The following is a 25,256-nucleotide window of genomic DNA, read 5'->3' as shown; positions in this document are numbered from 1 at the left end:
GTGCAACAATAAGTGAAAAAGCACAAAATGAGTTTTTATTATTATTATAGATTAGACGTACAGATTGTCACCATGTTTACAGTACAAAAAGTGCAAATTTAATTATACTGGATCAGGAGGTGCCAGGAGCTTCAGTTTGTTTTTTAAAAAAAAGGTGCCTGAAAGGAAATATTGCATCATATTGATTTTAAAATTATGCTTCAACGACACTTATATAAAATATAGAAAAATATACAGTCATATTATTTTATAAAATGCCCCTGCATTGGAAGAGAAGGCAAAATGTGCACACTTGCATACGCTCTGTTAAAAATATCAGCTTATAGTATTTGTTTCAAAATGAGTGCAAGATAGAGGAGCATAAGATGAGTGTGCATAGTCAGAGGACAGCAGGCGTTTTAGCAAAGCTTTTATAGAAAAATTAAACCAGTGAAAATAATGCTAACACTGAAAAAGTCCAGTCTCTAGCGTCCAGGCCGTTTGTTGGCTCCCACCGAGGACGTGGTGATGCTGTTGTGTTGGATGGCCTGCAGGTGACACCTAGAATCTACAGGGGTGGGACTTCCTCTCGAGCTCACCCCTGCATCTGGACAACAGAGACAGCTGTCAATCAAAGTCCTGCGTGGGTTGTCCTGCTTGTACTCCTTTTGTGGTGCAACAACTCAAAAAAAAAAAAAATCCCTTTTCAGTGCAGCTTAAGGGAAAATATCTGTTTTATTTATAAAAATGAGTACTGTACATATACATACATGTTAAAAGGCAATAAACTTGAACAAAAATAGTATTAAAAATATTACATATTTTCATTTCTGAAGGTCAACACTTACAGAATATAATGGCCAGTTTGACTGAAGCCACAAAGTGCAATGTTTTTTAAATGCATTTCATTTAAATGGCAAGTGCAGTGATTACCAAGCCCCATCAGAATAAAAGTGCGTGGTCTGATCATTGCAAATCACAGGTGTGCATTTTGCATTTTTTTTTACCATGGGGGTAATGGCCAGTTATCCCAATACTTTTGTCCATCAAGTGCTATAGGTACACATACTGTATTTGGTCATAGGTGAGATATTAGCAGGTCAGAGCTGTAGAGAGGGGGCAGGGTAGTGGGGGTTTACTCACTATTGTACCCCTGTGCTTCTCTCTGTCTGGCTGTGACAGGACAGTCCTTGTGGGTGAGCAGAATCTGCTTCAGCTGACCCACCTCCGACCTCAACGACGTTACCTCGTTCTGGGAAGCGTAAAAGACGTCGTTGAGATGTAAGCATGTGTGTGTCGGCAGAGAGTGCGTCCCACCTGCAGCTGGAGGTTGGTGTGCGTCAGCTCCTCGGCTTTCTTCTCCAGCGACGACACCCACAATTTCCTCTTCTGCCTGCAGCGCGTGGCAGCCGCCCGGTTGCGTTCCAGAAACTTCTGCCTGCGCTCGTCGGGGTCCTGCTCCGATGTCCTCCTGCGACGGCTGCAGCTTCCGCCCGGCTGCGGCGCATGCTGGGAGTGTGGCGACTGACAGGAGTGCATCTGCTGTGCAAGGGGCGACACCTGTGAACGCGTAACTTCTTTAAAATGAAGGACTTCAACAAGCTGGATGGTGATGACGAGGTGTCGTACCTGTGCGGGCACCGACAAGGGAGGCGCAGGCGGTGACCCTTGGGGGAGGTGGGCGGGAGGTGATTGGTGAGCCGGATGAGGCTGGTGGCTGTGGGGGCTGCCAAGGTGCTGTGGATGGGGGGGATGGCATCGCTGCTGGTAGCTGAGGGGTGGAGCAGTAAGCTGGTGATGATGATGATGGGGGTGATGGTGGTGTTGTAGTGGAGGAGCCTGGTGACGATGTGACATCATCTCCATCATGGAGCTTGTCGGGTTGACCATGACTTGATGGTGATGGTGTTGGTAATGATGGCCCATCATCTGCTTGGACCTCTACGTGGAAGCAAAAGTACACATTAGTGTGATGGAGTGTTGACAAGGTTTTATGGCTTCCGAATTTTTAATAGTCTTGCCCATCTGATCCAATCAGGTACCAATCCTTTTTTTTTTAATAATAGGCTTTTGTTACAAACATGAATTTGTGGAATTGAATATATCTTCGAGGCATTAAAAATAATGCATTGATGAATTTACTTTTTTATTACACAACATGATCAACAATATTGTTTGGTTTATGTAGCAAATCTCTGTGAGTCAGGTCCCTAATCCAATAAAAGTCCATCTAAATAAAAGATAAAATTGGAAAAAAATGTGTGTGCAAAATACTTTTGGGGAAGGACTAATCATTTGACATGGTTATAGAGCAATTCGTAGTGTGATTTAGAATATATTACATTTTTTTAACAAACTGTCTTCAACACAGTAAGAATTCATTGACGGTCCCTAGTATAAACAACCAGCGGTTAGAGCGGCACTTCCCGTGTGAGCTCCCCGCACCATGACACAGCAGTCCGGGCACAGTGAGGGGGAACTACCACTGTAGCGACAGGGCGGAATATCCAACGTCCGCCGTGAAACTACGCGGACACGTCTGCATGGTGGTGTTGCGTTTTCTTCTTCTTGCGGGTGGCGAGAGTCAGTGGCAACCAGCTTTTAGGCGCATGATGCAGTGTGGCCCAGAGTTACGAACGTTATATGGCAACCGGATCGGCCCGATCTCATGGTGGGAGCTGATTTGATCCGATCTTCAAAATACAGCAGATTGGCAGGCGATCCCGATCCTGAAGATCGGATCGGGGCATCCCTAGTTATGTATACAAAATACAGACAGTTGCTGAGTAGCGGAAACTGTATGACATTTATCATTGGAAAGTGAAAGTGGACTCGAAAACGTATAGTTTTGATCCGCTATCCACACACAGACGCCCAAACGAAGATTTGAATTACACAATAAGCTTATCGCTCCATTTAAAGTCCCCTACTTCAGTGTTTACAAATGTTGGGAAACAAATCCAACGTGTGAATTCTTGCTGTCATAATGAAAATGCGACGCGTAAACAAAGTGTCATTACCTCCCCCCCCCGAACCTCCCAAACACGACCTAAATTAGTGACAGCAGATAAGCATGGACCATGCCCAGCACCTTGAGTTCAACAGCCCTTCCGAGCAAATGCAAATAAGCAGGATAAAGTATTGCCGTGTATGCTTGATATCGTCACACTTTCGCTCGTGCATATCATCTGACTAAATAGACTGTACGGGCTAATTTAAACCTCATCTCACCTTTCTGCTACACTCGAAGAGAAGAGAGCAACAGAGTCGGAGACAGAGACAGAGAGGGAGGGATCGTGTTTGCAGCATGACATCACCCCACCCGCCCCCCCACCCCCACCCCATGGCAATATTGCTATCTGCTCCAAGTTACACAATATTTCTTTAAGAGAGGCAAGCTGACTTTTTTTTCCTCTCCTCTCTTCCACTTCAACCATCCAGAGACAGAGGGGGGAAAAAATGGGAGCACATTTAACAGCTGCCAAGGATGAGGTCACTGCGCTGTCTGTGCCAGCTTCACCAGACACACACGCACACGTACACACACAGACAGGCGCACACGCAAGGAACAGGACAGGGCACGAGTATTTCAGTTCTGTTTACTACATAGAAACACCCTGACACTGGGGCTTGTGATTACATCATGGATCTCCTTGGCCTGCATGACACATGCTGTTGATATTTCTGCGTGAGGGCATCAGTGAATGAAAGAAACTTTTACTGTACAACAGAGGCACTTCCTCGAAGATGAGGCCTTGAAGTTGTGTTTGAGCTCACATATGACCCAGCAATCCACTTTTCTATCATAACCTTTTAGCGTGTGTGTGTGTGTCAAAGCGGCCCGCTTTCACAGTTTTCTTGCGAAGTGGCCTTTGATAGCGCACGCGTGTTTAACAATTCATATAACGAGCGCCGAGAGAGAGAGAGAGAGCACATGCAACATTGAACAGTGGAGACGATTGTTGATGCAGCGAAATGAAAACAAGCAAAAAGCCAACGAGGGCATGTAGACTGCGACTTCCTGTAGTGCTTGACGTGTGTGTGTGTGTGTAAGGTCACTGTGTATTCCAAATGTGGTCTTTATTGGCCCTCAGTCCCTTGGTGATCAGTTTATTTCCGCGAACAAGGATTCCCTATTTATAAATTGAATCTTTTCATAGCTAGAGCATAGAAACAACCTACTAAATACAATTTTAACATTATCAGAGCCCTCTAGACATGATAGTCACACTTACACGCGTATTACACAATATAGTAGACATAATAACAGTAAATAAATGAGACTCGTGCCTCTGTGTGTTGCTATAAATGTGTTTCCTAAGTGAGCTGAGTAGCAGGCGGACAGGAAGTGACGTCGGGGGTTCAGAGTTGGGTTTCAGCTCGGCCCGGGTTATGGCCTTAACAGTAACCTGTGTTTTTATTAGGGCTTTTTATGAGGGCTTATTGTGCCTGATAATTCAAACCTGCAATAAAAGCCTGTTGTTCTGGCGGTCAAGCCTGGTGTGTGTGTCTCACCGGACATTAATGTAACATTTCTGACGCCTGGTGACCAGTGTAGAATACCACACATCATTCATGGTGTCTTTGAATGCGTCGTAATGAATGTCTTATGTTTGTATTTTAGTTCATCTGGCCATTTTTATGCTTGAAAAAAAATTATTTCAGGCAAAATTTACTTCAATATGCATATGTTTTTATGAACAATAGGCCGTATTCAACCACAAAACAGAATGATGTATTTATAGTATTTATATATTTTTGAAAAACCGTGAAAGAGTGAAGCTGCAAAATTGTAACCGCAAATTGGCGAGGGACGAATATGTAACATAAAAGAATAGAATAGAAATAGAATATAGTAGTATATAAAGAGAATATAATAGTATATAATAAAATATTGGGGTTTTTTTACATTTGGTATTTTAAGCATTATTTTTCCAGGATGGAATGATTTTAACAAAATCAGCAAAAATCTTCAATGATTTTGAAAAATGTTTGAGCACTTTTTTTTTTTTAGCTTTTTATTTATTTACACAGGTTCCAAATTATATATAAAAATACAATTCATGCACACCGTCACCTAAATCTTTCTACAAGTGGTGATGAAGGTTCTTTTGACTTGGCAAGGCCGAGGCCTGTTCATTTCTCGCTGGTGATCATGATTGACTGCAGCTGATAGTGTCTATACACAACTTGTGCACCCAGTTCTTGTAATTGAAGGTGTAATAATCATTCCACCCCGGAAAAAGAATAGTTCAAATAAACCATTTAGGCTCCAAATGTATATCAAATTGGTTCCCCACGATCAGTGTATGTAGGGAGGGATGTATTTCTGACCTGAACTGTATTAGTGGTGAAAAGGAATACTGTACTGATTTAACATTTTATCAAATCTAAAAAACACCAAAAAAAAAACATTGGGTTTCTCTTTTGTGTTATGAAAATGTGAGAAAGACAGGTTTAGCACTGGTCCTGTGTGCTATAAATCCAAAATAATCCAGACTTTATTTAGCTCCTATAGCTTCAGACTTTAAAAGGACATGATGTTAGTACCAGAGGAATGGAGAAAATACTTCCTCTAAAGCTAAATGTTCAGTACCTGAGGTGAAGAACAGGACGGGTTGTTTATGGGGCCTGGTATACCCATTATACAAGACATCTGCTTCTCCATCTGAAGAATACATAAATGACGGGGAACAAAAAAAAAAATCAAAAAAGCTACCCCAGCACAAGGTCACATCCATCTGTTTGTTTTTTGACACTTGTGATTAATTCATCACAAAGAGAGAAGTGAATTCCTCTGTCAGTCATGAATATTTCTAACAAGGGCATCTTGACTCCACTCTGACTAATACCATCTTATAAATCATTCTGTGTATAAAGCCGACTGTGTGTAGGAGACAGTCCACTGTACTTACAGACATGTGCTGAGCAGATGCCCCTTGCATGGCGGGGTCGGGCAGGGTGCCCGGTAGGGAGGCTGGCAGCGGTTGACGGTGTCTGTTGCGCATGTGGAGGAGGGAGGAGGAGGACGGGGGGCCAGGAACAGGCCTGTTGTCAGCCAGACAGAAAGAGAGAAGGGTGGGCGGGTGTTCATACTGTGGATAAAGTTTCACTAGTGCAGGTTTAGAGACAGAGGTGCAAATTGACATTTATATCGAGCCCTTTAGATAAAGATAAACCTTACACAATATTACAGTCTAATGACGTATTTTTTTTAACAGGATGATGAAGGCTAACAGAGCGCGAGTACGTACTGTAAATACTGTTTAGTGGGAGAGAAGAAGCTGAGGTATCACAACAGGGGATGGTTCCATGTGCTGACCGAACCACTCTGGCTGTCCGCCAGCGGGACAGCGTGGGCCTCCACGGCCTCGCTGAGGTCATCGCTAATGATGTCATGACTGAATCTGCGGCATGCGGACCGTTTAGCTTTACAGCGAAATGCAGACGGACCCGAGAGCAGCGTTTCTTAATGTAACCACAACAGTGCTAGCGGGCCTTCAGGCAGGCGGCCAATGGGCCCGGTTGCTATGGAAACTAATGGTAAACATAAGGGGAAACAGTCAGACACTTGATCCATGGTTGATTTAGCAACACTTAGCCGGTTTCATGGACACGGTGTCTGAATGCTGCTCCTTACTGATCTGCTGTATCCAAAATTGAATATCAGATGGTGCCCTACCTTTTCTGGATAGATCCAGTTTACATCTTATTGGGTCAACTATTTCTTCCACTTACAGAACGTACCTACATATCATAATAACATGCATAATTCTTTATATAGCTAAGGTAGGGTATATAGCTTTATATAGCACTTTTGAGAGACGAGATGAGAGATGGTTGTAAACCAAGTGTGTACTCACCCTGAGTGTGAGAGCGTAGATGGTGCCTGGGTGCTGACTGACCCAGACTGTGAGGAGGATATGGCTTGCTGGGCAGCCAGGCTGCAGCTCGGGCCCATCAAGGGGCTATGGGACTGGGGGTGCTGCAGGGAATGAGTGTGGTGATGATGCGGCGGCGGTGGCGGCTGGTGAAGCAGCTGGGGTTTGAGCTGGTGCTGATTCATACAAGAAGGCCCATTATGCGACGCCGTCTGCAGGAGCAAGAAAACAACTGGAAGTGTGTAGATCTGTAGCCTTGAAAGTCATTTTAACTATGCACTGCAAATGCAACACAGAGTAGGAATGCTTGTTAAGGTGTGTGGGTGTGTTTGAGTGTCTGGAGTGCCTGTCCAACTATCAAGTGTGAAAGTACACAACCAAGTCATTTCTATGTTCACTGCCTATGTCAGAAAATGTGTCTTTCAGCGAGCGGTTCATATAGTGACTTAATCTGGCTAGTTTACAGAAAACTGCCTTCACGCCGAGCTTCTCCGCCCAATACTGGAAAGCTCCCAGGGCGAAGATCCGCTATTGTCTTTTCTTGCAAGCGACTAGCAGTAAGCAGCGCTGCAGTGTTCTTGGATGCAGCGTTGATCTTAGTCAGGAACGCAGACGAGCTGCATGAAGTCTGTAAAGTCTTGACTTCAGGGCTGACCCCCTTTGAGACTCCCGTTGAGGTTTTTCTGGGCGATACTTTTATTTGAACGTTTCAGAAAACACCGCTTTTCTCTTTCCACTCTCTCACTCGCTCGCTTGCCCCTTGAATGGCCTACCCATCAGTATGACTGCTACTGAGACACTGCAGCCCCCCCAAAACCGGCTGCTCGAAACAGAGCTGTTTAGAGTGTGAGCATTCCCTAATATTTCTCCTTTAAATCTGTAGGATCACCTGTGCATGCTTCCTACATTTAATTCAGACATCACTATCATCTACTGTTACCTGTTTGCTCTTCTCCTCTTCCTGCGCCTGCAGAAACTCTTCCTCAATCTCCTTGAACAGGCCGACTTCGTCACAGTTCTGCAAAAATCGGGTGGGTGTCGGCGTCTGGTCTACATGGGGAGGGAGGTTTTACATGCAAGAGCACAAGGAGTTGTCATAAAAGTGGCTTCATGCATTGCTTATTTGTTTTATAAATCTCATCCAAGTCTTTCTTTTTTTATGGTAGATAGCATCGGTCTGTCTCTCGGAGCTGGCTCTTTGTTTGGAGGAGAGATTTTCTGCATGAGTCTAGAAAGGCAACAGAAACACACATATAGGGGGAGTTTGATGACGTCTATGTCCAGACAGATGGTGGTTTCTATGGTTACATAGCCATGTCATATGGCTGTTTGGACCACAGGTGCCAAGGTGAAGGCATTGACGACAGGATCTGATTTGTCTCACCAGTGCCTCAACCTCCTCAATGTTTTTAATTTAAAGTAGCCTTTACTGCTGGTGACATCACTGCCTTGGCTCTTATCTGATGGAGGATAGCATGCACGCTCCAACCCTACCTGAGGAAGAATGGCATCTGTTGCTTTCCTGCACTATGCAGTGTTAGACGAATACAAAGCATTCCCCACTTTATGCTCCCTCACCGCTAAACGTGGTGTCCGTCTTGATGGCGGGGAACCTGAGGGTCATCTCATGTTTGTGTCTGTGGATGAGTAGGTGCTCCTCAAACTGGAAGCGCTGCAACACAGCAACAGGATGAAAATGTATCAACAGATGCAAGCAGCTGCATAATATGGATGGGGAATGGGAGGTAAAAGACCGTTTTAGTTCGACAAAATGGCAACTTTCCACAAATCTAATTGGATCCAACACCAGACTCCTCCTACCTGTACACAGATAACAGTTTTGATGTGCCTATTATTGTGGTTATAGAACTTCACTGCACCTTACCCTTACTTTATCACTATCTTAACATATTACCTTGCTGCACTACAGGTCTGCCTATCAATGTATGAAGTGGAAAAAACAACTGACCTGAGAGCAGCCAGGGGCCTCGCACACATAAGGCCTGTCCTGTTTGTCATTCATGTCATACGCAAGCCTACACAGAGAGAGAGGGAGAGAGAAAGAGAATGAGGGCAGTGTGTTTAGCAGCAGGATAATCACATTGTATGCGAGGGCTCTTTACTCATCTCACAGTCACTGTACGGTGATGTCATGCTGTAGGCATTCGCTCTTCTATATTTCTAAAGAAGAAAATCACACAACCTCAGCTACACTTCCTATTATCACGTCTTTACTATGAGAACTGAAGTGTCATGAGGTAGATTCCAAAGGTGATGAATGCTTTGCCCAGAGAGGCAAATGATCCCTTTTGGTGCAAGTGTGGTACATGTAGCTCACCTGTAACTAGCATACTGCATTAAGGTACGCAACTGTATCATCCAAGCATCAGTGTATAATAATGTAATGGGATGAAAGGACACATGCTTGCCGTTCCTTGCATCAAAATGAAGTCATCACAGGATATAAATATCAACACAAATAGAGCACACTTGCAGCGTGCTAACGCAGGCTTGACCCCACGGCGCTATTAAGCGGGTGATGTGATTATGACTTATGAGGTGTCAAAGCTGCTTGCCTTTCATTTTCCACTCTATAGGCCCCACTCTGATCTCTTGACCTGAGTCGTAGCTTCACCCTCTGTGCCTCCAATGGAAAAGTTCAGTTTAGTTCCGTACTGTACACAATTGTATGTTTTTGGCATCAAACGCTCCTTTCTGGAACGGTACCTAAGGGGTGGGGTTAGACATATTGCAGCCTTTTGATTGGTTGACAGAGAACCGTCACTTCCTGAATGCTCGGTTGTTTAGAATTCTGTTGATTGTTAAAAAAAGTGAGGGAAAATGGAGTGCACTACTTGGCTGCAACCAGCAGAGGCGCTGTGGATTCAGTCTCAACTAGTTTGCTGTCTGAAGAGGCTGCCTTCATGGTAATAAACCGTTGGTTTCGAAAAAGAGGAGTTCAGAACATTCCGAGAGAGGTAAAAAGTAAAAATGTTGATAAAGGAAATCTCTCATGGTTGTGTAATGTCAGCATTTACTACTACGCTGTCACACTATTTTGCCAACATAGCTGCAGCCTACGCACACATTCCGAGGTGGAAAAACAAGCCGTATCAGGATTTGACAGTGGAAACGTTGCTTATTGAGGTGCTGAGGTGCAACAGCTTAAGAGAAATAAAGAAAAACTTCTGTTAATTTGAGTTATGTTTAAAATTAAGTGAGTTTTACACGAGAAGAAGAGAAGCTCACTCTGCAACACTTTCGAAACTTGTATGTAGAAGAGATGGTGTCCAAGGAAGGGACATGGATGTGTGCTCACACACTATGTGCTAAGACCACAGTGATGTTATGGAAAGAGTGAAGGAGACAGGGCAAAACTTCCATAAGACATAGAAACATTGGGGGGGGGGGGGCCACATGGTGTAGAATGACATAAAGATGACTGAAGGAGGCTTGAAATGGCAGTGAGAGAAAGAACGAGGAGGTTACAATGAATAGGGGGGAGAAGGAATGAGGGCAGGAGGTGGCAGAGGGGAGGGCGGGCTGCACCGGCGGCATACTCATGACAGGTTTGAACCTGCTTCAGCCCCCATTTTCCAACCTTGGTGAGTAGAGGTGACTTCATACAGTGGGTGTGTACGTGCGTCAAAATGGATAGGTAGGTAGGTAGGTAGGTAGGTAGATAGGTAGATAGGTAGATAGGTAGATAGATAGATAGATAGATAGATAGATAGATAGATAGATAGATAGATAGATAGATAGATCTCATGCAGTGCACAGTTTATGCCACTCTGGCCTCTTTCAGCAGCAGTTGGAAAAGGAGCAGAGTCAGCACATTTCTAGCAAAACCTTCTGTCAGTCTGATTACTTCGATGCAGGGTGACGTCACCTTTTAAATACATAAATCCAACAACGGTTTTACACCAGATTATCCTTTGGAATAATAACAGAACTCTTCCTCTGCAGCTGTTTTAATATAATAATAATAGTAGTAGTATGTACATATACTGCATAGTATATGTATTATTATTATTATAGAAGTAGTAGTAGGATGAAGAAAAAGCATAAACCATGCAATATATATAGAATACTGTATTGAATAGTTTACTTTACAAAAAATAATAATGCATACTAACTTCCTGTAGTTGCCGGATGTCAACATCGCATTTGGAGTTCATTCAAAACAAAATAAGCAGCTCGGTTTTATGAATCATATCCTCGGGTGTCTCCGGGTTAGAATCCAGTGTGTTGCCATCCCATATAGTTCCTTTAAAACAAAAATGAAGTAACGGTAAAGAGCTGCTGTGGTGTCACACACACACACCCCCCTCAAATAGACCACCGGCCGGCGAAGAGGCTCCTCCGGGACACCCAAACTTCACCAGCACCGTTTCAAATGTCCAAAAAAAGTAGCATAAAACTAGCGGACAAGTGCAAAGACGAGGTTGTAAGTTGTTTGCTTTATGAATGGGAGCACATAGCGCTAGCTTACCTTCAAGTGGAGACGGACAAGCGGCGCGGAGAACCACGTTGGACTGGCGCGAGATTACAATACGTTCTATTTACAGATGCATTACATCATCCCCCGTGACGTCATGTGGGATTCCTGAACTTCTAAATCATTGTACAGAGTGAGAGAAGAGGGGGGGATGACTGTGGGGGCGGGGCTTAGTTCCACACCAGCCGGTAGAAGGGAAGTGAAGACGCCGGAGGTCGAACCGCACACTCACGGAGGGTGACGGAACACGGAACCCAACCACCCCGCTGAGCGTGGCTGGGGAAACGTGACGGGACGTGCCAAAAAGTCTGTGTGGAAGTTATGCGTCAAAATCGAACAGCCCTCATGTGATAAGTGAAATACAGTACTGACATACTATATGTATGTATGTTTATACTACAGATAGCTTATTCAGTAACAAATACATTAAGAAACAGGTAGTTCATTAATAAATAAGTGCAGGATATATGACAAAAATTACCCTACTGAAAGGGACTTTTTTAAACTAAAAAAATATAAGCGTGCCAAAACCAGCTAGCATATGTTATTTATTAAAATGAACAGACAACAACATAACAAAGGCTACGTTCACACTGCAGTTCAATTCCTATTTTTTTGCTCATATGTGACCTGTGTCAGTGTGAACAGTACAATTCAGATTTTTTCAAATGCGACACAGGCCTCTTTTAAGTGGTCATAAATTCAATATATATCCGATACTACTGCCTATATCCAACCTACTATATATGTCATCGAATGGCGGATTTTGCCATGCGAGAGTTGGAGAAAGGTAGTCACAGATGTGGGCAAGTTTTTATTGTTATCAGAAAATTATTTTAAAAATCTGTGCAAGTGAAGCGGTCAATGTCCCTCCACTCCTGGCTCTGACTCCTGAGCACTCACATGCTTCGTGGAACAGACATCTCAGCAAGTTCCCCAGAAGCTGTCATCACCGAAATTCTTGGCATCTTCCGTCTTAATGTCCAACACGAAACAATACGGTAAAGAAAATGTTGACTCATGTGGCACAAAGTACTTGAAATTGCCACAAATGCAGCAGGATTGGACCATGTTTACTTCTGGACACATACTGAACTGCGTGTTGCATTGCATTCACATTCAACACAAATACAAGTCGCATCGGCAGTGTGAACGACTACATAGAAAGATAAGATTTTAACAAAAAATGCAAATTGGGCATCATACCCTGCAGTGTAAACATAGCCTGCGTGCCCTATGTCTTGTAGTCAAAGCAGGAAGAGGTGGGATATAATGATTTTTAAAAGTTCGAAAGTTGGCACCCTCTGGGCCAGGGGTTGCCAACCCGTCGATCGCAATCGATCAGTCGATCTTTGGGACTTTCACTCGTAAAAATATTAGGTAAAATAAATGTATAATTACATCAGTGCCCTCTCCTCCCGGAGAGTGGCCAACAGGCATGCATTCTGACCACTGAACATGCCCGTAGACCTCGCTGCTCTGCAGGCACGCAAACCGCAAGCCCCACCCTGGAGCCAGGTCCCCAAAACCTGGCCGGAGGTGCCAGCGAACACCTCAACAGCTCACCTCGCCCCGCAAGCAACAATCGTTGCTTGATGTGGACCTCCAAAAAAAATCTTCCAAGCTGCAGCTACGCGGATAATTAGGGCTGACCGACTCCCAACCCCGACTCCCAACCCCGATAAAGATCCGCAAAAGTAGGGGTGCCCAAAGTGCGGCCATCCACAGGCCGTGGCTCATTTGTGATTGCCTGACTGCATGAACACATTTTTTTTTAAACAGCAAAAATGGTAAAAAACCCAGCAGAAGTCACCACATCCATTCTAATGTATATTGGCACTATAAATGCATGCAGAAATACGCAGGTACACGGTTGCCACAAACCTACTTGCACACCGAACAACTCTTTTAAAACATAATTTCAAAGCCTTAAAGTCACTGGTTGAACATACGACCATTTAAAACCCGTAAAGAGCCAAAATGGAATGCTCTCATTCACATGTCCACTGAGCCAAGTAACATGTCTGCCGTGTTTGGTCAGCCTTTCCTGCGCTCCAGCCAGGCCGGAGCAGACTAGAGGCGGAGTAGGATTTTGTTGTGGTGTGAGTGTGAAATGGGACCCAGCCCGACTGACTTCATCACCCACCAATGAAGCGGAGTATGCAAATGAGTGTAGCTGCGGCGACAAGCCCAAACAGGAAGTTGTGATGATGTCATGTTGTGTTTTGTGAGCCATTCCCCCCATGTGGATGTGAATCAGAGCTCTGTTTTCAGCCCAGATAGGGGATGTTTTACAGCACGTGTGCGTGCCAGTGCACAGTAACACTTAACTGGAGGAGGAGGTGAAGGCGGTCACATTCACAAGCATATGACGGCAACCGGGAAGTCTCTGGTTGGTTCTGTGGGGCAGTCTACACCACTTGGGTTACAACTACCTCCATGACACCATGTGTGTCTGTTCACACCAAGCCTCTTATAGCCAACCTGCTGAACTTTTTCACTGCAAGGAACTGTAAACAGAAAGGTCTCTAAAGAAACTCTCTGGCCCAATCATTTTATGCCATGGCTACATTACAATCGATCCCAGCGTATTCGCAATTCAGCATTCGCAAGCCCGCAAATTAGGATTTTTGATCATCATGTTAGTTTTCCATTTGTTGGGAGTCAGAGGCAAACTTTAACTTGCTTGAGGAGGTGTTCGTTATACGCAGTGAATCAGCTTGATGTTTACACTCTTACTCACACATCACACACCAACAGGAACTTATCAACCCAAATGCCTACCTCACTCTCGATGCAACCAGAGGCGATTCCAGAGTCTGTTGGCGTTCTGTAGGCAAAAATTCACAGGGGGCCCCTTTGCATAGCGCCACTGCTGCAGACGTTCAAAGTTTGTCAGCCCTCGGGGGCCCCCAACTGGGCTGGGGCCCTAAGCAGTTGCCTGCCTTGCCTAGTAACAATCAGCGCCCCTGGGTGCAACCAAAAATAAGGCCGAATCCCAATTCTACCCCTTACCCCGTGTCTTACCCCTTACCCCTAGGTTTTGCACGTTCACGAGAATCAAGTGGTGTCCCAATTCTCCTTAAACCGAGGGGTAAGGGGTAAGTTCTAAGGGTTACATACCCCTTGATAGGGGCTGTGGTCTCTGACCAGACTTGAAACGAAGGGGTAGGCGGAGCTACAACACCCGCTGAAAAGACGGAAACATGGAGACCGAAAGAAACACATTGTTCATTGAAAGATGTATTTTAAAATAAATCGCTGTATGTTCCTGCATTGTTCATTTTATTTTTATGCATTTATATATATTAAGCTAGTTTCTTTTACCTTTTGTTTTACTTGAAGACTTTTATTGTATGGGGAAACTTGTTTCCTTACTGTGTATATGACAATAAACAATATCCTATCCTATTCTTGGTTGCACCGTGAGTGAAGGAGGCTTGAGATGACCTCCTGCTGGTTTGTTGACTGTGCTTGCAAATGTCAAGCTAATTCATTGCAAATAGACAGCACTTCATCAAAGCACATCGATGTTATTTACAGTAGCGCCATAGACAACATACAGGCTTGATTAGACTGTCAAAAAGAGACATTTTTATGGGTGGATCAATTACTAATAGTTTTGTGCCATTCATGGGTGGACTGAGAAGGCAACCCCCAGGAGTTTGGACACCCCTCGCCTATGTCAAATCCATTGTGTTGCTGTTTAAAGGCAAAAATCATAATGTCAAAAGCACCATAGTGTAGACCTTTTATCATTGACAAACATGAATATGTGCATTGACTTCCCTCCTATAGTGAAGAGCCGTTGTGTAATGTCATTGAGAGTGGAATGCCATGTGATGTAATGTTAGCATGCGTTTGCTGCGCCATACGTTTATTTATGGACAAGAGTGTGCACCCGCCATGTCACGACTGAGTTTGCCGAAGTCAGTGGCTAGTGGTTTATGGCGGGCCGCTTTAATGGTCGATTAACAGGCCCGGCACAGGCCAGCCGGCCCTGGTCAGCCACCATCAGTGATTTAAGAACATTCTCCTCTCTCTGGGCGCCCCACACACACACACACACACACACACACACACTAAACCATAAACACATCCAAAGTTCTCTCAACTGAACCATTATGAGGTTGCATTAATGAGTAAACTTTGTTGATGGAGTTGTGGTGTTGCCTGTGAGTTATGTAACTTCAATTTAAACATTGATACAGACATACAGTACTAGTTTATATTTTTATGTGACTCAATGAATGACGAATCACAAAAATCAGTAAGGTTTGATACAAGCAAAACTAAACTTATATGAATAACTAAATTCCTGTAGTGCTTAATCTGTAGCCATTATAGCGACATATATTGTACATAAATGAACAAAGAACACAAAATAATATATTAAATACACATACAAAATGTTCCTGATGTTGTGGATTATTTCCGTCTCATTTCCATTGTGAATGGTGGGAGCTGCCATTAATTACTTGTGACAGGCGCAATTGCATTAATTAAATAAAGAGCCCTTATTTTGCATGCGTCAGCAAATGCCCAGTATTGGACTATTTTGCGTCTATATTTGAATTCTATCATGAAACGTGTGTTTGTTACAATTTTGGTTTGATTCCCAAAATCAACACATAACCATTGCATATAGCTACATTACATCTATCATGTAATTTTATTAATTAGGTTCTAAAATAACTGAGTTTCGGTGCATGAGTGCAGTATCTCTATATCGTGCACACAAATGAGCAGTGTGATGATAATTTGACTATGAAAATGTTTATGAATGATCAGACACGTGCAGACAGGTAAGCAGGTTATGACGTAGCTGACACCAGGCAGCACCCACCCCACCCCACCCCCTTGCTTGCCTCCCAGCTGCGTCCGCCGCTGTCCTGTCTGCCTTCCCCGGTGTCTGCTCCACACTGCCCCGCTCCCTCCCCCGGACCCGAAGCCTCCTGCCTGCCTGCCTGCCGTGCCTGCCTCCCTCGTTCCCGCAACCACCACCCGGTGAATGCGCCAACATGACGGGCATCGCCGCCGCTTCCTTCTTCTCCAATTCCTGCAGGTTCGGAGGCTGCGGACTCCAGTTCGAGTCTCTCGCCGAGCTCATCGTCCACATCGAGGACAATCACATCGGTGAGTCGGCCCGGAGGGTGGAGGTGGGGGGGGGGACGCGGAGCTAGCTGGGGCTAAGCTAGTCGCTGCTAGCTGGGCTCCTAGCTAGCTAGGCTCCGGGGTGCGTTCCGCTATTCTCGTTGCTCGCCTGATGTGGAGCCTCCTTTGAGTTGTGTCTACTTGTATTCAGTTTAACATGTAAATATGTATAATTTTTCTGCCATTGTTACGTTTTACCATGGCAAACCACGGCCGCATATGAGTGTAATTAGCATCCCTACTAGCAGACAACGGTTCCCCAGCTAACATCTCATTAGCATTTTGAGTGCGTAAGTGAACGCACTTACGCACTCAAAATGCTCAGTGTAAGTATTAAGTGCGCGAATTGAGTCACAGCTCAATGAAATAAGTAGCGCTTGTGTATTCAACCTGTCTCTTTTCTCATGGCGTCTCAGCACTTAAATCACACCTATGTATTTGTAGTCACTTTGTTACCATTACCTCTGTGTGTTACTATTTTGATTTCCATCCCCCCCCCAACACCTCTACATCTCTACATGCACAAGCCTCAACTTGTTGCACTTTTTTTTTTTTTTATCTTGCAGCCTGCAAGTGATGACTGCCTTCAGGCATGCAGATCACTTGTGATGTTTACTTTTATCACCAGTAGGGCAGCATTTGTGTGAGTGCTTTATACAGAGATGAGGCATTGTTTTGCGAAAACTTCATGAGGGATGTATTTATTCTCATTATTATGGAAGTTTGCATTGCAGTACATCATGCTGAGAGCTGTTTATGAGTGGTTTGTTGCCTTTTGACAGGGGCAACACATGAAAGTCTCCTCTATTGTGCACTAACTATACAGTAGATACTACTAGATACTACTAGATACTGGCCGAGCAAATTGTAGTGCAGCGCAAAATAATGCATAACCAAGATGATTAGTGCTAATCATTATTTGTGCCATGCTTTCACCCTCAGGAAAAGGGGGGATGACAGAATAGAGGGTTCATGGAGACAGTCGCCATGGCAACTGGCAGCCTCTAAAAGGGTCACGGAGGCAGCGCTTTGGCGTGGCTTCAGCACACCTGCTGTCTCGCCCACAAAGAGCGCCGGCGTGTCGTCAGTAGGAATTACAATAGAGGAAATCTGTGATTAGCTATTTGATTTACCCCCCCCACCCCCCCGGCAAGCCCACCTGTGGCTTTGCAGACGTAACAGACATTCAAAAAGGCTCGATGCACTCTCCTCAAGCCGCCAATATAAGCCCCGCCTGTGTCCGGCTTCACCTTTCGACCCTGAGGCCATCAACTGAGCAGAGAGGTCGTTTTCAGGGTCCGGTGGCTCGGATTAATGAGTGGCCGCTCTGCTCGCTTTAAATGCCGCAGCTGCTCATCAGCGGGCCTCCCGAGCTCATGGGCTAATCAATAGCAGTCACAGATCAGTTACCACGGCGATGACTGAGACGAGTGTGTGATCAATTATCAATCAGCAGATAGGATCATTGGATTTGCGGGGTACGTGTGATATCATTTTGTGGGCATGACCAGATTTGTACTGTCTTGACTTCTGAAGTGTAATGCCGTATTAGAGCCACACTATAGAAAACAAGGTCATACTCATAAAATTAAGAGATTTAAGTCGTCATTTTATGAGGATAGAGACATAATGTTGTGCCCTATGATTGGTGTAGTCCACCTTTTGCCCCTAACTCAGATGGGGTAGGCTCCTACATTTGTAATTAGAAGGGAAAAAGTAATAACTGTGCATGAATAATGTCACAATCTAAACGTATGAGCCTTAAGAATAATGAAAACAATGTCACCAGACTACAGGTGTAGTCACGCTTTCATTTGAAGAGAATAAATTAGCAATATGAGAGAAAAGATTGATTTTTCCAAGAATTATTACATCATTTTACAAATTAAAAATATACAGTGATGACAGAAACACTCAATTTTATGAGAATAATGTTGTAAATTCCTAATATTGCAAATAAGTCATAACTTTACATTAATAATATAATATGAAGAAAAAGTAATACGTTTAAGAGAATATATGTTCGTAATACTACAAACATTCTTAATATGAGAAAAAATGAATTTTGTGGGAAATATGCAATTTCATGAGATACAGTTGTAATATGAAGTTTTAAAAAATTGTAACTTTTTTTTGTAATATTACAACAGTGGTGTTCAAAGTCCGTCCCGGGCGCCATTTACTGCCCGCAGCTTGATTTTTATTGGCCCGCAGCTTGTTCCAAAAAGAAAATGAAACATGGCCAACATCAGAGTTGAGGATTATGGAAATAATACAAAGATGAGCTTTTTATTTATGCTCTTTAACTGTTTTTGCATGTCTTGAACTATCTGGAAGTGAAATTTTTAATTTTTAATAGACAAAAAGAAATATATTAAATTGCCTGCCTAAATCCTGTGAAGCAAAAAGTATGACACTTCTACTACAAGAACAAATAATGGGGTGAAACAGTATAAAGTTGTCATTTTATGACAATAAAGTAATGTATGACGAAAAAGTTAGTTTAGTTCATTATGTGAGGAAAAAGTTGTCATTTTTACACGAGACTATTGTCCTTTACAGGAATACAATTATAATATTATGTGACTTTATCAGAAAAAAAGCCCCAAAATTAAGAGATAAAAGTTGTAATTTTCCAGAATGTTTTTATTTTTTGTAAGGCAGTATTTTAATCAAAATTTGTAATTCGTCAAATTGCTCAATGCATGTGCTGTGATTAGTAATGAATGGAGATCTTGGTCATAGTGTGTCATTTATTTGAACTGTTACTAAAAAGTTTGTTAGACATTACTGACCTCTTGTGGTCAGACACGTGTGTGCGCCACAAGTGCCACAAGTCTAACCCGCCCCTTTGCATACTTGGACATGCTATCTTACTGCACATGTCAGTAAACAGACGAGTTTTTCCGTGAGAGCAGTGGTTAACCTCATCTTAAAATAAATAAAAAAAAAGATAGCGGCCCATCATTGAATCAATGACATAACCCCTGCTGTTTAGATTGCAGCAGGAAATGGTTTTGGTGAGGATTGTGTGAAGTTGTCTAAATAGGTCAGTTCTGAGGAATTCAATGATGTCAGACTTGTCTGCACGTTTGTGTGTCACCTGCACAAGCACCAACCTGCCCTGCAACCACAACAAAGGGAGCGCACAGAGGCATGGTAGCGGGAAGTGTGGAAAGGATAACGCTTGGGGCAAGCGCAGGGAAATCCCACCTAGTCTTTTTTGTTCTTAAAGTATTGACTCTGCATGCGTAATGCGGAATGCTCATATCGTTTTATCTCCAGTTAACATTCTTGCAAGTCGAATCGTGAGTTAGGTGTGTTGACAGACGTTAACGTCCTATTTTGCATGTCAAGTGCCCAATTCCAATACAAATGCATTTATAATACTGTATATCATGTTAAGTATTCTGCCGGTTACTACTGACCTACTGAGAAAGCCTGCCTTAGGGCAGGGGTGTCCAAACCTTTTCCACTGAGGTCTACATAATGAAAATCAAAAGATTGGTGGGCCATTTTGATTTGATTATTTTTTTAAATGTTATATATTTAATGGCAAAGCGTTGTCAGCTATCTGTTATAGGTGACAGCGTATGACAGTGTATTATTATTATTATTATTATTATTATTATTATTATTATTATTATTATTGGTGTCAACATTTCAGTACATTATGCTTTTTTAAAATTTCATTTCTTCAGTGTGCCGTGGGCCAAAAAATATCAAGCTGCGGGCTACATTGGCCCCGGGGCCGTGCTTTGGACACCACTACCTTAGTTTTGAACAAAATGTTGTTAGTTTAGTTTAAAAGAAATCATTTTATGAGGCGGGGAAAAAAAATCACACGGAAAATCTCAATATGACATCAAAGTTGTGCTTTTAAAAGAAAAAAGTGTTCATATGATACAAGTCAGATTACTATGGGGAAAAGTTCTAAATTGAGGAGCCAAAACTCAAACTTTTACGAGGGGGGGAAGTCTTAATTATGAGGAAATATGAGGAAAAAATGTCAGAATTTTATGAGAAAAAGTGAATTTTACGTGCATAAAGTACAAAAATTAATGTCATGCTTAAAGTAATTGAGGATTGCGGAAGAAAGTTATAATTCTACGAGGAACAAAGTTGGAATTTGTCACTATCTTGAGAGATCCAAATTCTTACTGCTTTCTCATTCAAACCACGGTAAAGTGAATTCCCAGGGCATTGAACCGATCCCACCTGAACTGTTGAGGTTGTCTTAGAACAGTGGTCCCCAACATTTCTGGACCCAAAGCCCGGCTCGTGTTCCCACAAAACACTAAGACAGGAACAACATCAAATTAAAAGCACAAAATGAATACACACCCGCCTTCCACCAGTACAAGCCTGGAGTTTGTTTTTCAGAGACAAGATTATAACGTCACTGTTTGATGTGCCCTGCCCACGGACCGGTCCGGTGGTTGGGATCCCTGTCTTAGAAGACGTTTGGCTTCTCATCGTCAAGTCTTGGAGCATGAGCTGATGAAGCCTGCTGAGATGAGAGGCAAAACATCTTCTCAGACAACCTCGACAGCCCGATCGCAATCCATTTAATGCCCTGAGAATTCAATGACCTGAATGAATGAGAATATTCACAGGCATGTTGAAGTGAAGTAAAGGGAGGGTTTTCCTTCAGTCTGTCACCCAAAGTTAGATTGTTTTGCATCCGACTTCCTTGGTGAGGTGTGACACGAGGGAAAGGGCGCGTGTTTGTGCTCCATACTTCCCAAATGACCTGTGAGGGTGTAGAGGACCAATTAGTGGACTGGCATCCCCCAAAGGCGGAAACTGTGGAAGCTCTCTTTTGACGCCGCACACGCACAGTCACACATCATCGCATGGCGGAAGTCTCCTCGGCCTGAGTGTAATTACAGGGAAGTTTGCCCGTTTTTTTTTTTTTTAACCCCGCCCACATGCCTGCTTCTCAGCCTCCATCCGGTTGCCTGCTGCTCAAGAAACACGTTAAAGTGCACTGTGTGGCTTAATTAGCAGCCAGCAAAACAAGCCATGCATTCTTGGCCTGCACGTGTGCACACCCACACACAGACAAACTGGAGCTTCAGCAGGGGGCAGCAATGCACCACTTACCAAAATATTGACGTTTGGGTTAAAAAAAGTACTGATAGCTTCTCATTGGTTAGATGCCTTGTGTATCAGAGACGTTTCAGACCTGACAAACACACACACACACACACACACACACACACAGTTTCCTGTGCTGTGAGGTGAGTGGAAGTCGTAAAGGCCAGCATTTACTGCGACGTCTGCGCACCTGGCTCACCTCACAGGCGTCATGTCCGTGTAAAATCTTGTTTGCTGGTTTGGTGTATTTGCTCGTCTATTTGCTAGCACTTCCGTGACTATTTATTGAAATAAATGATTTGATATTGACCTCTAAAGCAACGCTTCCTGTTTCCGGGATTGCAGGATCATCAGTATTTGTCACAGCAATAATCCTGAAGTCTCTTTGTGGACTTGTCTGTTCCCTTCATTGTCCACCAGTCCAAAGACTACATTAAAGAATAAATCCTGTGTTTTAGATTGACAACACTAACTTGGCTGTAGGTGTACAGTAAATATGACAAATAATCGATGCCTGTTTTTTAAAATTAATTTATAAATTAATTCATAGTATTATTTCACTGTTATAGCTTAGGGTTTAATTAATGGATTAACTGTATTTGCTTATAATGTATACTAATTTTAGATGACAAATTGTACATCAATTCATTAAATATGTATTTTTATTGATCAATTTACTTTGATTTTTACCATCCTGAACATCTCGATCTCTTGGACACTGGACATTTATTAGAATTTTGATATTATTGTTAATTTTTTTATTGCTTTTTTAAAATGTACATTTAATTATTTTCATTTTATTTCACTATTTTTAGCAAAACAAATTCCTTGTTTTGAATTTCTCATTTTTTTTTACTCATTTATCATAGCTACATAAAAATGTTGTATTTGTATTCTTTTTAGAAATGATAAAGTACAGTAAGTACGAAGTGCATGTCTTTAAAAATGTCATTTCATTTTAGTTTAAAAACAGATATTTGAGCCATGCATTCCATAGCCCAGCCAACAGTGCCTCTGCAGGTTGCAGTCAAGTAGTGCACTCAATTTTGCCCCCTTTAGTTTGGAGTGCCTTTAAATTAATGGACTAATTTATAATTATACCAAACCCAATAACTTTAATGCATTATGTTGCCATATGGACACAATAGGATAGGATATAATTGTGGTGTGTGTGTGCGCGTGTGCAGTCGTGGTGGAAGCAGCAGGTAGGGTTTTTAAGGCTCTGCTATAAAAGACTGTCAAAGACCACCTCAGTGGACCACCTCAAGTGTGTGTGTTTACTGTCATACGAGACGTCAACATGCATGGAACCTTGAGCTGTAACAGCGTCGCGTGTGTTATGGTGCGCGCGCGTGTGTGTGTTACGTTTCTGGGCTTGTTTTCTTTTTTCTCCTTGGTGTTCTCCTGTGAGATCTGTGGGACGTCTGCCTGAAAACCAAAGATGACAAACACACACACACACACACACATTGACAAATTTTGGGAAAAAGCTGGGAAGGAGGTGTGTTTTTGTAAACAGTCGCAAAGATATGATCCAAAGTCTTCACCAAATCCATCTGATAGACATTACATTACTATTAGCACGCTAGGGGATTCCTTTGGTTGTTCCCTTGCTGAACACTTGATGGCGATAGCACTTCACAGTAGCGCTACTCGGTAGCCATGTTTCCCAGGGGGTTGAAATGGGGGAGGGTACTTTTTTTGAAGTTAATAGTGCTCCCCTCAGGCAGTGGAAGTTGCCCCTTAGTGTGTGTGTGTGTGTGTGTGTGTGTGTGTGTGTGTGTGTGTTAGAATTACACTGTATACATTCATCACAGCGCCTTCACTCCCAGGCGAAAAATCTTGTTTGCCACTCTCAGACTCCAAGTCTGGGAATGGGAAGGACCCAATGGCGCGCCTGTGAAATTATCCAACTTGCCACAAAGTGTGGGAAGTGAGTTTGGTTAACACGCACCATCTTCCCTGTTTCAGACACGGATCCCCGGGTCCTGGAGAAGCAGGAGCAACAGCAGCCCACCTACTTGGCCCTAAGCTACATCAACAGGTACCTCCAGCGGGTCTATAGGCGGCAGCATTGCGCCGCCGCTGAGAAAATGGCCTTTGCGTGTGTTCATTTAGCTCCAGGCAGTGCGAATGACAGATGTCTTCCCATGGACAAAAGCCGTGACTCATCTACAGAGCAACAGCAGCAGCAGAGACAAACACAAGACAAGACACAAGGCGCCTGACTCTTAAAGAAAGGACAGCAAAATGATCGCTTGTGTGTGTTTGCGAGTGTGGCCGACCGATATGTCACGCCCCTCCTAAATCACTCTGGGCCACAACATAAAGGAATATGTCAGCGAATAGAAAGAGAGAGTTTGTAAGATGTGGGTAATTGTTGAAGCGGTGAGCTTGTAAATGTCATCGGTAGTCACTGTAACATGTTTGGATGGCGGGATGGATTTTTAAAGGGCAGTTTATTCAGCTCGATTATCTCTTGTCAAAACTTTACACGGTAATATCCTTCAAATTACAGTATCCGATAGCTACACCATGTGGACCACATGCACCACACACTTTATTCTGTGGCTTTATCAATGATAGTCAGTAATATGCTTCCAACTTTGTGGGAACAGTTTGGCGTGTATGTAGCTGGAAGCATGCAATTGTCCAAATTGTATTGGTAGAATGACAGATGATGGACCAAACTGAATTAGCCCAAACCCCATCGGCAAATTAAGATACTAAGAGGTCGCTGTCCCAATACCTTTGACAAAGCAGTGCGCATTAAAGAGCAAAGACACATAATCATCAGCAGGACCAGCCATGTTCATTCAGTAAGCACTTACAGGGCATGTCCCATCACTTTTGAACGCCATTCAACTATAAGTGGTGACGTGTTCACCAGGTTCATGACGGACGCTGCGCGCCGTGAGCAGGAGACCATGAAGAAGAAGGCGACACCCAAACTGTCGCTGTCCATCACGGGCGCCGTGTCGAGGAACAGCACGGCCACACCCCCTCGCCACACCAGCGGCAACCTGACGCCACCCGTGACGCCCCCCATCACCCCTTCATCCTCCTTCCGCAGCAGCACACCGACAGGTATGTGTGTGTGTGTGTTTGCTGTTGTCTTGACATCCCACCTTTTATTGTGGGGGATATTTTGACCGCTCCACTTAAGAAAATGCTAGGATTAGTCCCTCTTAGCATATTATAGCACGTGTGTGTGTGTGTGTGTGTGTGTGTGTGTGTGTGTGTGTGTGTGTGTGCGTGATATGTAGGCTCCTGCAGGGAGCAGACCAGTCAACACTCTAATTACATAGCAGCTGTCACGCTGTGTGTTCACATGGTGTGTGCGTGCGTGTTGCACAGCTCAGAAGCAGATGTCCAATACCAGCCCAAATGGTTCCAAACGTAGTGTTAGGTCTGCACTTTTACACCAACACACATGCACACATTTCAACATGTGCCAGGGTACCATGCATTTCCTCATGCTGAGGTGCAGCATTTCCTGTGTGCTGGTGGGGGGGCCTGTGTGTGTGTGTGTGTGTGTGTGTGTGTGTGGAAACTATTCTCAAGGGTACTTTTCCAGGCTGAGCAAAGGGAATCACTCCCACTTAATGATCTCCTTGGCCACTGCCAATCCCTGCATTTTGATT

General features: G+C 43.6%; 2 protein-coding genes across 10 annotated transcripts in view; one reads left to right on the top strand and one right to left on the bottom strand.

The window, feature by feature from the left end:
• Positions 1-39: 39 nt before the first annotated feature.
• LOC129173030 (cyclic AMP-responsive element-binding protein 5-like) overlaps positions 40-25,256 on the bottom strand; it is a 27,045-nt gene continuing 1,828 nt past the window's right edge. Inside the window, exons 1-12 of one of the 9 annotated variants that reach the window (XM_054763460.1) lie at positions 11,353-11,847; positions 10,997-11,127; positions 8,830-8,896; positions 8,439-8,532; positions 7,801-7,910; positions 6,843-7,072; positions 5,895-6,027; positions 5,576-5,647; positions 1,609-1,920; positions 1,297-1,539; positions 1,123-1,231; positions 40-586 (exon numbers count right to left, since the gene is read on the bottom strand). In XM_054763460.1, coding sequence (XP_054619435.1) covers positions 465-586; positions 1,123-1,231; positions 1,297-1,539; positions 1,609-1,920; positions 5,576-5,647; positions 5,895-6,027; positions 6,843-7,072; positions 7,801-7,910; positions 8,439-8,532; positions 8,830-8,896; positions 10,997-11,022 — 1,518 coding nt within the window. In that variant the 5' untranslated portion in view covers positions 11,023-11,127; positions 11,353-11,847 and the 3' untranslated portion in view covers positions 40-464. The other 8 variants (XM_054763461.1, XM_054763467.1, XM_054763459.1 and 5 more) reach the window with 8 other exon arrangements.
• LOC129173032 (juxtaposed with another zinc finger protein 1) overlaps positions 16,247-25,256 on the top strand; it is a 13,268-nt gene continuing 4,258 nt past the window's right edge. Inside the window, exons 1-3 of the mRNA XM_054763468.1 lie at positions 16,247-16,494; positions 23,584-23,656; positions 24,503-24,699. Of these exons, the coding sequence (XP_054619443.1) occupies positions 16,380-16,494; positions 23,584-23,656; positions 24,503-24,699 (385 nt within the window). The 5' untranslated portion in view covers positions 16,247-16,379. The remainder of the gene's footprint in view (positions 16,495-23,583; positions 23,657-24,502; positions 24,700-25,256) is intronic.

This window comes from Dunckerocampus dactyliophorus, chromosome 20 (genome assembly GCF_027744805.1).
Source record: "Dunckerocampus dactyliophorus isolate RoL2022-P2 chromosome 20, RoL_Ddac_1.1, whole genome shotgun sequence".
In the NCBI taxonomy this organism is placed as follows: domain Eukaryota; kingdom Metazoa; phylum Chordata; class Actinopteri; order Syngnathiformes; family Syngnathidae; genus Dunckerocampus; species Dunckerocampus dactyliophorus.
The sequence above is the reverse complement of the archived record's forward strand: the minus strand, read 5'-3'. Positions and strand labels throughout refer to the sequence as shown.